The sequence below is a fragment of the Carya illinoinensis genome, chromosome 16 (genome assembly GCF_018687715.1).
Source record: "Carya illinoinensis cultivar Pawnee chromosome 16, C.illinoinensisPawnee_v1, whole genome shotgun sequence".
Taxonomy (NCBI): Eukaryota; Viridiplantae; Streptophyta; class Magnoliopsida; order Fagales; family Juglandaceae; genus Carya; species Carya illinoinensis.
Window position 1 is genome coordinate 23,115,360 of NC_056767.1, and position 12,188 is coordinate 23,127,547.

The 12,188-nt window shown below is 34.7% G+C and overlaps 1 protein-coding gene across 2 annotated transcripts; it reads right to left on the reverse strand.

Annotated features, from left to right (window-relative positions):
• Nucleotides 1-898: 898 nt before the first annotated feature.
• LOC122299183 (putative phospholipid-transporting ATPase 9) lies at nucleotides 899-10,220 on the reverse strand. Of its 2 annotated transcripts, XM_043109225.1 has the most exons (11): nucleotides 8,891-10,218; nucleotides 6,851-8,202; nucleotides 6,536-6,646; nucleotides 6,005-6,281; nucleotides 5,621-5,709; nucleotides 5,403-5,511; nucleotides 4,328-4,537; nucleotides 3,778-3,903; nucleotides 3,565-3,663; nucleotides 1,990-2,181; nucleotides 899-1,825 (listed from the first exon to the last, which is right to left on the reverse strand). In XM_043109225.1, the coding sequence occupies exons 1-11, from the start codon at nucleotides 9,290-9,292 to the stop codon at nucleotides 1,193-1,195; spliced, it is 3,600 nt and encodes a 1,199-aa protein (XP_042965159.1). In that variant the 5' UTR covers nucleotides 9,293-10,218; the 3' UTR covers nucleotides 899-1,192. The 2 variants fall into 2 exon arrangements, with proteins under 2 accessions (XP_042965159.1, XP_042965160.1); XM_043109226.1 differs by lacking the exon at nucleotides 3,565-3,663 and having other exon boundaries at nucleotides 8,891-10,220.
• Nucleotides 10,221-12,188: the final 1,968 nt, after the last annotated feature.

The window sequence follows — 12,188 nt, forward strand, 5'->3', positions numbered from 1 at the left end:
TTCAGTCATAGGTTTCAAAATTAAACTAAAATTAAGCCTCAGGTCTCACACAGGTTCTGAATCAAAGACACCTTGCACAAGACAAGAGACAGTGTTTGGATTACACATTTTAAAGTCAATGTAAGTATAGATATCTAGATAAAGATGCAGCTAAACTTCGTGTATTTCCCATCTACTTGTCATATTCCAAATATATTTAACGGCTTCAGTGACAAATTTGAGTCTGAGATAGGATTATGAACCTCCTTCAGATCTGTCCATCTCCCAATATTAGCTATTCTGTAAGTTAAAGAGAATTGGCACTAGAAAACAAAGAAGTTGCAACAAAACAGGTATGATGTCAAGTTTACAAACTACCTGCATTTCCAGAGAATGGACGGCTGAGATACTATGCAATACTATGGAAAAGTGTTGCTCACTTGCAATAAGGAGATCTAGCTTTGTGAATGACAATACCATGCAGATGACTGATGAAAAATGTATTGGCACTCGAGCACCCTTTGATAAGCCATGTTTTCCAATCAGGGTTTTACTTCAAACAATACTTCTTACATGTGAAGGCACAAATCCTGTAAAAATGCAGCTTGTTTCTTTTTCCACTAGCCATTTTCTAAGCTTAGACTTGTGTAGCTACAAGCAACAGACACATGCTTCCCCAGCTAAACCAAGGGCAACACTACTAAAAAAAATGAAAATGGTTCTACTCCACAAGTTACTCCAAGATCTTGACCTAGTCTTCAGAAGTTCAATCAAAAGAAACAAAAGGAGAAAGCATCATTGGCTTTGAGAAGATTATCCCGTTTAAGCTTTCAATGTCAAACATCTGATAGCGAAGTTCATCAAGTACAGAGGCAAAGACATTAATATTCTTACAGATGGACAAAAGAAAGCTCCAATGTGAATCAATTACTTATCTGTATTATGATATACATTTAGTGCATCAAACAGGAACGATATGAAATTACATATGATCTGAAAGCTGCCAAAACATTCAAAATTTCTGGGAGCTCACAAAACAGAATTCTCCTAACCAAAAATTTAGAGGACACGAGTAAACCATTTTTTTCAAATCATCACCTTTGGCACATTTGCATCCAGCAGTCAACTTAAAGAATCACCTCCACATTAGCTATGTACATTGAAAAGAAACTTGTCTTTGCAACATTTCTATGCCTAGTTTTGCTAAGAACCTTCACAAAAATACTTTCGTCAATGGCCCAAACCGCTTGGATTTTGCCTCAAAACGGGCAGTATATCCTACTGTTGTGGGCCTTAATGATCTCTGCCGCACCATATCACAGTATTCAGGGTCTTCTAATTGCCCATCTGTTCTTATATACTGTATCATCTGATGATACATGGGGAAAAACCGCACTTGGATGGATGCATAAGTGAAATATGGGATGAGAGAAGAGACTACCACAAACAATGTGAGGAGCCAAAAAAAGGGGGTTGGTGCACATGCTTCAATAAAGACCTTATATGCAGTTGTTGAAATGTGTGGGTCCATTGCTCCATACGCCAAGAGGAACATATACCAGAATATAGTGCCACCCCAAATGAAGAGATGCTGTACATATGTAAAATAGTTTATGGATAGTGCCATCTGACAGTTCACCACCCACACAACACAAGTGTACATGGTGGTTCCAAGTATTTCCAATCCTACAACCTCCCCCCCTTTACGAAAGGCTTGATGCTCCATTGCACGGATGCAAAAGAAGAATATCACAGTAGCGCCCAGCACCCCATTGAATGCCCAGCCAAGGATCCGAAACCAGCTAAATAGGATGTTTTGGACACCTTCTTGGTACAACAGAGGGAACTGCAAGGATTAGCTAGGAGGTGTTAATCTCAGTGCCCTTTACTACTAGGATGCAAATTTGAAGAAATTTCAAAACTTGCTGTAATGTTTCTAGTTTCAAGGACACCTTAAACTTCTTATGAATTTGGAAGGACAAAAGAAAAGCATCAATACATGGGATTTACCTTAACACAAAGCCGCGCAGAGACATCCTGGTCAAAAACTCCTAAGGCTATCACAGGAAGCGATGTGAAGAAGACATTATAGAGTGAAATATACCAATCATTGTATATAGCTTGGCCCGAGAATGATGCATAAGCCTCAAAGAAGAAGAGAGTGAAGCCAAAAGCAATGTTCTTGTAAAAGAAATAGCATATCTGCCAAACAGAAAAAAATGTCAACCATCAATTTCTTTGGGTTAACATTGGAGTCAAAGCCCAGCATTAACAAATACCAGGATCCACAATCAGGCTTCTTAACATTTACTTCTCACTATCTGTAGTAAATGTATGAGAAAAAAAATCTAGTTATGATTAAAGTATTATGCATAATTTCAACAATTTTACTAGAACAATATTGCATTCAGTACCCCTCCCATTCAAAAATCTCCCACTTCCTCTACTTTTTGCACAACCATATGTCACATGATCAGAAAGTGAAATTCAAAAGTAAATATTCAACCAGGTCGATCATACAACTACACAGAGAAGTTAATGGCCGAGCTGTTAGATATAAACTACATCAATTATTTGCCTCTGTCATCAGTTACATGCCACCACCATTTGTCCCTACCAAATCTCATATGCCGCATTCCATCTCTACACCATTCCCAGTTCACTTTATGTATGAGGAGCATAGAAGAAAGACAGAATCATAAAACGATGGAATTGTTTTGGAGATTTCAAGGAGGGATTTTGAGAGGACAACAGAGAAGAGAACAAAGCCACAAAGAAAATGGAAGAAAAGAAGTTGGAAAAGGTAGCGGAGCCTGGGGTTAAAGAGAGGGGGTCTTGTGAGGAATTGCTCGGGTTCTACAGAGAAGCAGAATGTCTAGAGAAAAAAGAGAGAGGAAACTAGAAATATCACCTTCCTTTTTCATTCCAAATACTCTTCAGAAGAATTGGGGGCGGTGTCCTCCGGCTCCACTTTTATAATTTGGTCCTACAAACTTTTCTTTGGCTTGAGTTTTCATTATAGAGTCTGGGTTTCATATTAAGAGAGGATTTTCAAAGGATTAAGGGAGAAGCACATAATTTGTGTGGAATCCAAATATCTCACAACCAATCACAAAACCAAAGACTCTCCTTTCAACCATCGACATTACCCATTAAACTAATAGCCAAACCCACATCAACCACCACTACTCTCTAAACTATTAAAGCACTTTCACTCCATGTTCAATATTCTAATTCAGACCCAAGTTGAAGGACCTTACTCATAGTACCCAAACCCACCTTCTCCATTTCTATCTATATGTTAGCCATTAACTTTATATGATTGCTTTGGTGATCAACATGGCAGCATATTTACCTCTATTTTCCTCTTTGGTTATGTGTATTTCTTTCAATAAAAATTGCAGGAAATGCAGGTCTCATTTGAATGGTAGGAGAGTTGGACCCCCCTAAAAATTTTATTGAAAATGAATCTTCAGGCATTTTTCAAATTTATGTCTCCATTTCATTTAAAACCAGGTGAAAATATTTCCCAATTGAGTTAGAGACTCAGTTTAAAAGCATATCTTTTGAAATTTCAAGTAATACCATTGACGAGATCCTTCTGTAACACCAATGTCCATGCACAAGAAGCAAGCGCTCCAAATACCGGAACTGAGCAATTGCAATGTCACTTGACATGACTGCCTGGAATTTGGAAAGTATTTTTCAGAAAGGACAACAGAAAATATATTTAAGTGAAATAAATGATAAATGGGCATAAATGATGCAAAAAGAAACATTCGAGCAATATGAATTTACCTGCATTCCCTCAACACCACTGATACCAACTCCAATATCTGCTTCTTGAAGCATTCCTACATCATTTGCTCCATCACCAATTGCTAGAGTTGTGTTACCCGTTGTAGTTTTGACCAGTCTAGTAACCTGCATTATCAAGTAGCACCCTTTTAGAATAAGTTTTCCCCAACATTGCTAGGAATCTAGAACTACAAGAATGTTTGACTGCTTTTACATATATTTGGATAGTTAATTAGTAGGATACGAAACAAGGTCCTTTGAAGCAGATTAACAGAAATGATTTTATCATTAATGTTAGTTAAAGTGGGGAAAATCCCCTTTTCCCAAATGAAAGCGGAAAGCAACAAATTACACATGCTGGGGAGCCCATCACTAGCCAGAGGGATATAATGGAAAATGAACTTTGTGAGACATGATTCTTATTTCAATAGGGTTGATAAAAGATTCTGTTGTGCTTACTTCTGTCAAAGACCATACCAAAAATTTATGAATATGCAAAAGTTTGAGCTAAATACAAGATACGAAAAACAAAAACAAAAGGAGAACTTACAAGTGCTTTTTGTTTGGGAGAAGAACGGCAGCAAATAACGGATGCACAGCCAAGGGCAAGCTCTAAAAACATGTCCTTGACATCATCCTCTAAAGCAAGGGCGAGTGACTTCCCATCAATGATCAAAGCCAGTGCCCCTGAGTTTTGAGTTGATGTGGAAAGCAGTTTTGTCGCCTCACTTATCTGGTGGCGAACATTTTCCTTAAATGCCTAAGAATCAGCAAAATCCCATCAAGTTCACAAACGGATTACAAATTTGTACAATGATTTTCTAGGGCTGTCAAATATTAGCTAGAATCCTACTTTAGAGTTGATTTTGAATGCCCAATGCATACGTGTCCGATACTGTTTTAAGCAGTGCAACTTGCAGTGCATAGATTATTTAGTTTCAAAGCAGGTGGTTTGGACCCTTCTGCACTTGAAACAAAGAAGTTCAATACATTTTTGTTGATGCTCTATGTCCATATTCATTAGTCCTATGGTCTGTTTCTAGCATGTCATAACCCCTGCAACCGATGAACGAAAGCTTCTATTCCTAATAGCTGGTGGTGTTGCTACCTTATGCTCTTTCTGATTATCAAACACAGTTCCCTTTGAACTGCATCAATTTCTCAGAAGATCCAAAATATCTTTTCTGTTTCTCCCAGTTTTATGATATATCAATTAGAAATTGATGAAAACTTGCACTGGAACATCACGAATTCATTGGCCCTAATTTTCAGAAATTTCATAAATGTTTTGCTAAGGAAACATTATGGTTGATGGGGCTTTTATACGATATGAATGCTCCTAAGAAACAGGTTTCCTGAGAATGATTAGACACATGAAACAGATTCTCTTGGAAACAAGCACATTCCACATAGACGAACAGAAATTATAATAAGTGTTCTGCTGCAAAGCTTGTGACCATTCTTAAAGTTGATATGAGAAGCACTAAATAATACGGGTATATCATGATCATTCCATATTTTGATTTTTTTTACCATTCGAGGTTATCCATGTAAATGATTAATATGAAAAAATAGTTAAAAGATAAAATAAAATTATAAAAACAACCAATACAATTAAGATTTACCTCAGCAACAGTAGTCTTGCCCCCCACTTTTTCCAGCGCTTTGATTTCCAGCGTCTCAGAGCTGATTACTATTTGCTTCATTCCTTGTCTAAGCAGACTACATGCAAAGCTAAAAAAGTAGAAGATTAATGAGAAGAGAAAACCAAAAAGTAAAATCAGAAATATTTGTTTATTGGAGTCAACATCTACTGATAATCAAAGTCATCCACTAACTGTACCCAATATTGATTGCAGTCTCCATTTTATCTCCTGTCAAAACCCATATCTTGATTCCAGCCTGGGCAAGCCTGTCAATGCATTCAGGAACCTATCCAGCATAGAGAAATAAATATTAATCTCAAATTGATGAACATCTAAACACTTTACAGATATGAATGACTTGTTTTGTTTAGAATAGCAATTTCAATTTCTTTAAGAATTTAAAATGAGTTTATATCAAAGCAAGAATTTAGTTGGATTTAGGATTTGCAACAATGAGCTTAGGATGTAAATGTAAATAAATATTGACTTCTCAGCACCACAAATGAGTTTATTCACTGTTAAATGCTATTTCATTTGCATGGGTTTCAAGTCTCTTCATTGCTTAAATTTCTTAAACCTACCCCATTTTGAAGTTTGTCCTCAACTGCAGTGGCACCAAGAAGAATCAAATCCTTCTCAATCTTTTCTGCCACTCCATCCATCATTTCCTCACGATCTGCACTCACTGAGTTTTTGGCCTTATTAAATTCCGTGTTGAACTCATTGGATTCTTCCTCATCCAGTTCTCGATATGCAAGTACCAACGTCCTCAAACCAGCATCAGCATACTCATTAATGTGCTCCTTAGTCTTTTCTTCAAATTCCCTTCCATTCTTTGCAAGTCTTTCAAACATGACACTGATAGAGGAATAAATTAGAAATAATATAATGTGTTGGAAGTCCAAATAAATTTGCAAATTTTAACCACCAACATAGTGATTCTTTTCTGTTCTTTTTGTTTTCTCCTTATTTTTGTTGTGGTTTACCATCTATACCATTATCAGAAAGACAAACTACATTCTGCAATTTTAATGGCACAACAGAGTTTGTACGATGATTATAGCATACTCTAAATAATGTTTCAAGTTTGAGAGATGCTTATCTTTACGAACCTGTCAGCACCTTTACAAAGGAGTAGTATCCTTCCATCCTTCTGTCTTACAATCACAGACATTCGCTTTCTTGAGCTACTAAATTCCAGGATATTCAATAGTTTGTAAGACCTGTTAAGATGAATTACGCTCTTGAAGCCATACATCTCCCAAAAGTAGAGTTACTACCATGAGCAGAAGAGATCAGAAATATCACCCATGCTACTGGCAGCTAAAATTAGTTGGGTGATCCAATATATGTGCCCTAGCAGATAAGGAATTGCTTACCAACATAAAATGTGAATACCAGATGATATCTAAGTGCAAGAGACTGACCTTTCAACTTTACTGCATGAGATGGGGTCAAATTCATGCAGTGAGATGCTTGTTTGAGTCCTCTCATGAAATTCAAACCCCAGTTCTCTTGCTGCAATCACAAAAGCTGCCTCATCTGGTGATTCAGCTTCATAAGAAATTTTTCCTGTTTCTTCATCAACTTCAGGTATTGCAGTATGGCAGATAGCCAGTAACTGTAGGAACTTCTGTATTACATCAGCTCGAGGCTCATTGACCCAACTATCATTTGTGACCCTTTCATCTATGAAGTTAAAACCTTTAGTGGATGTCCCTGCTTCAGTGGAATCCTCAACCCGGCCCTCTTCATCTGTCACCTCTTGAGCTAAAGGTGACCCATTTCTCCCAGCCAGAGCTCTCTCAACTTCCGTAACTCCACGCCCGTAAGCATTCCCAGCCACAGAACACTTCATGAATTCCATTGAGTTGCAAGTCAAAGTCCCAGTCTTATCAGAAAGTATGGTGTTAACTTGGCCAAGTTCTTCATTCAAGTTTGAGGTACGTGCACGTGCTGGCTTGTCAGCTTCTTCATAATACATGTGTAGATCTTGATTGATAAATACACTTTGAAGAACTTTGACAATTTCTATAGAAACATATAAGGAAATGGGAATTAAATAACCATACAGCATAAGGGCAGTCAAAAAGTGAAAAATTGCTGCAACCCGCGCTCTCTTTGGGTCATAGTACTTTGTTGTCTCATCTGGTCCAAGGTACCATCTTGTGACCCTTCCATTTTCAAGGTCCTCCCTGGTTAAAATTCCAAAGAAAATTGATCCGATCAAAGATATCAACACTATGATGGAAAACAAGAAGTAGACAATCTTATCCATCCTTTTCTCAATTTTACTTCTCTTGGAAGGAGGAGCTGTTGAATTTTGCATAAGCTTTGTATCATGGCCTGTAAAGACTACCACCCCATAAATAAAATCTGTGTTTCGGAGTTTTGAGCCCCTAAGCAGGAGTTGCTGAGGCGCAAGAGGGTGCTCTTGTTTCTCAAGATGCAAACGTCCTACAAAAGAGTACAAGTTTGCGTTTGGATCTTCACATTTTATCACGGCCTCGAAATTTTGGAAGCTCGAGTCTTCATGGAAGTTTGAAGTTGCATCCAATGCTTGTTTTAATTTCAAATTGGTTTCACCATCTAGATTTGTAGTCTCAACGAAGCAAGTTGCTTCCTCATAACTTGAAGAAAGTAAGATGAGATCAGCAGGAAAAAATTCATCCTTTTGCACCATCACTATATCTCCAACTTTCAAATCCATCCATTTAGCATTATCGAACATGCCATCACTGTGATGCACTTTAACTTTTCTATTATTCACCTCAATATCCTGATAACATTTTTGTTGAGATGATTATGAACTTAAGGAGAAATCACAAAATAGCATGGAAACATCTAGTTATTAGAAATCAAAAGATGGAAGAGAATAAATGGTATTTCTAGGACCAACTGCAAATTTTGAAGTTATCATCAAGTATATTTCCTGTAAAAGTAATAGGAAAGAAACAAATTATAAATGAAATATATTAAAAAATTGTAATATTGGCATCTGAGTTCTGCAGCCAGTAAAAACAGCCAGAATCAATCCCTGACCCAAAACCTTATTTCATATGAACCAAAATTATCAAAATATCTTGTAATGATGCAGGATTAGTCAATTTTACAATTGGAGCCCCTTGGAATTATCAAAACTACAAGAACTTTCCCCTCACTAAGAATATGGAATACCATTCACCACCCTGCCATACTAAATCTGGGCAATTAACCAATATAAAGCAACCTATATGGATCTTCTTTCAAGACGTCTCCCATAACAGAAAAATTAGCACAGCTCTGAAAAATTGTGTTTAAAGCATGAACAACTTAGAAGCACCAAAAATTGCAGAATTCCCCCATATTCTTCAACATGTTCCGGGTATATTTTCAGTGACTTCAGTTTGTTGTATTTAAAATTCAAAGGGAGCAATACTAAAGAACATAGAGTCGCATCCAAGATAGCATTGATATCTTGAGGTTACCTGCTTTTTACGCTTCCAATCTTCAAGTGCCTCTTTCCCCATTGTCACTCCAATCACAACAACAAGAGGAAGAACATTACTCACAGGTAAGTAAGGAGAGAGTGGTGTGAAAGACAATATTGCACAGATGAGAAAATACAGATTTGCAACCCGCCTGAATTGCTCAAACAATGATTTGGGGAGGAACATGGCAAGAGTATATTTGGTAGTTCTGACATAATTGCTGTCATAATTGAGGACAGGAGCCTCAAACCAGTCAGGATCGTTGCAACAGACTACTCTTGAGAAGCCAGGACCTCCAATCAGTGAGTGTTCACCTTTGAATGATGCCCTCCCACATGAGCAGGCATGGATTCTTCTAAAATGTTGCTTCCTTCTTCTACCAGTAGCCATTTTCTGCATCTATCACAAATTCTTCAAACTCATACAGACCCACCAAATAGAACAACTTTGTGGCCCCAAAAAAACAATATAATTCCTGAGACTTAAGCTTTAAAGAAGAAGCTTCAGGCTTTGCAATTGATAACAGACGAAACAACCAAAAATTTAACTAAATTTCGACGGAAAAAAAGGTAAAAAAATGTCTGTGTCTCTGAAGTAAAATTCCCAGAATCAAGCGAAGAAAGAATTAAAAAACCCAGAATCAAGACCCTTAAATCTCATGCTACTAATAAAATCCAGCATGAATCACGATTTATATCTGGAGATTCAATGAAACAGGACAAAAGACACGGAAATCTGTCTTGCTCTCGTTTTGTTCTTTTTTTGGATAACAAGCCATAGGCTTGAATACCATCCAAGCTTGACTTTTGGCCAGCTGCAAAAGACTTTAAACGTGTACGTGGGTTTCCCTCATATAAAATTAGTGTATAAAACTCAACTACTGCAATGACAATCTTCTTAAGAAATAAAGACAAAAACAAAAAATCAAAAGATAATGACAAAAAATAAAACCAACACAGTAGAAACTCATTCGAATAAAAAAATGGAAAATCCCAACAGCTTATCGTCAACTGTTTGGATAGAGTTTATATAAGAGTAAATATTATAATTGCCAACTGCTAGATGAAATTTAACTGATAAAAAAAATATGGAAAAAAAAAAAACATTGGAGTGCTGGTCAAGTCTTCTAGAAGTCAACGAAAAGCAGTAGGGGAATCACGCATGACGAACAGCTCAGAAACCAAAATGACTGATATTCTGCTTCTGCGTTCCCATGCCAATGATGAACCAAGAAATTATTCTAAACTTTCTTACAAACAAGAGCTGGAGATAGAACAAAGTTGCCGGAGAAGGACATGAACAGTTTTTAAAAGACAGTTACTTGCGCGTGTACACGAGCGTGAATGTGAGAGAGAGAGAGAGAGAGTACGGATTCATTCCCACATTAAATTCAATACATATTTTATAGATGACATTTAACTTTGACCGATGAGTTCCTTTTTTGTCACCTTATTTTGTTTTTATTTTATAGAATATTTTTTTAAAGATATAAATTAAATAATATTTTTTTATCTATTTATTTTTTTTATTTAGTAATAATTTTATATAATATCAAAGTAAAACTTTTGAATTCGATCATAACTCTATACTCTATCTTATCTATTCAAATATTTTGCGTAAAAAAGTTCTAAAAGTCAACCTTACACTTTTTCAACTATTTAAATATGTGTTTTTATATTTTTACCTTTTTATATTCTATATTTAAAAAATTTAGTGCATTAAGTATAAGATTGCTGTGTAGTATGTCTCATTTCACGCATTAGATTCACTTATTAAGAATGAATTTGTATTTAAGTAAAATGACTTCTGATCAAATACTTTTTTATTGATCAAATAAATGGTAGTATAAAAGTCCATTGAACTAAATATAATAAAAAAGTATAATTGATCAAAAGAAGAAATATTGATCTTTGGTCAATGATTTATTTTTTACTTTTTCATAAACTTGTTTTGGTTTTCTTTTCCTAGATATTTTTTTATTATATTTAATTCATAAAGTCTCGTATTAATCTACGTACCAATACTGATTTTTTTATATTTAAAATTTAAATTAGTATTATTTTTAATAAAATCTACTTTTTAACCAATCATATTATATTGGTGTACATATTAATACGCAGTTGTGCTTGCAACTAAATTTTTCCTAATTAGAATTCTAACAATCATATTATTAAGAGTAATACTACTGTCTCTCTTGTTATACAGATTATTTTGTTTAAGTGAAGTGGTACCATCGTGTAGTGTCACTTGGTTTATTAAAAGAAGTTGAAAATATAAACATAAAAATGTTAGAGAGAATCTAGATTCCAGTATTTTTCTTTTTATATTTTAAAATAATATTTTAATTAAATATATATTTTTATTTTTTTAATGAGTCTGTGACACTAAATGATGGTATCATATCAATAAAATAAAGTGAAAAGTATAATTCATTCGACATAGTAACATTTCTCAATTATTAAAAGAGATGGAGGGTGACTCAAACAAAGACTTCTTAACGTGCTTTAAGGTTTGGTTTGACCCATTAAAATTTTCATCTCAAATTTAAAATTCTCATCTCATTATTATAACTTTCTCAAATTCTCATATAAAATATAATAAAGAATTCAACTTTTTATTAACTTTTTTAAATTTCAAAATAATAATAATATTAAAATACAACTTTAAGATTTTAATATTTTATTTTAAAAAGAAATAAGAATATTTATTTCTCCTATCAGAAGATCGAGTGCTACAATTATTATAGTTGAATAAATCTTCCCAACCCCCCAACCCCCCAACACCCCACCTCTTTTTTATTTTTTAATATTTTTTTAATATTTTTTTTTAATTTATTTTTTTTAAATTAATTTAATTATTTTATTTATTATTTATATATTAAATATTTGATAAAAAATAAAATAATAAAAATTAAAAAATAAGTGGAGTGTTGGGGGGTTGGGGGGTTGTGTAGCATAACTCATTATAGTTATGTGGATAAAAATTATCCATATATTTATATATCTTCTATTAATAAAACAGGCTATCGATGTATCAACAGTCAATTTTCTTCAAATTTTTTTGTTTCAATTTTTTTCCTGATTTTTTTCCAAATTTCATTTTTCAATTTTGTTCCTCTTCATTTCTGCTTTTTCCATTTTGTCCTTGTCATTTGTTTTATTTTATTCACAAATTTATGTTTTTGTACCTTTGTTTTATTGAAAAATTTACGTCTTTGCCCCTATTTAGACCACACACAAACCCTAATTCTCCTCCCCACTCCTCTTTTTTTTCCTTCTCTCTTCCTTTCCTATGC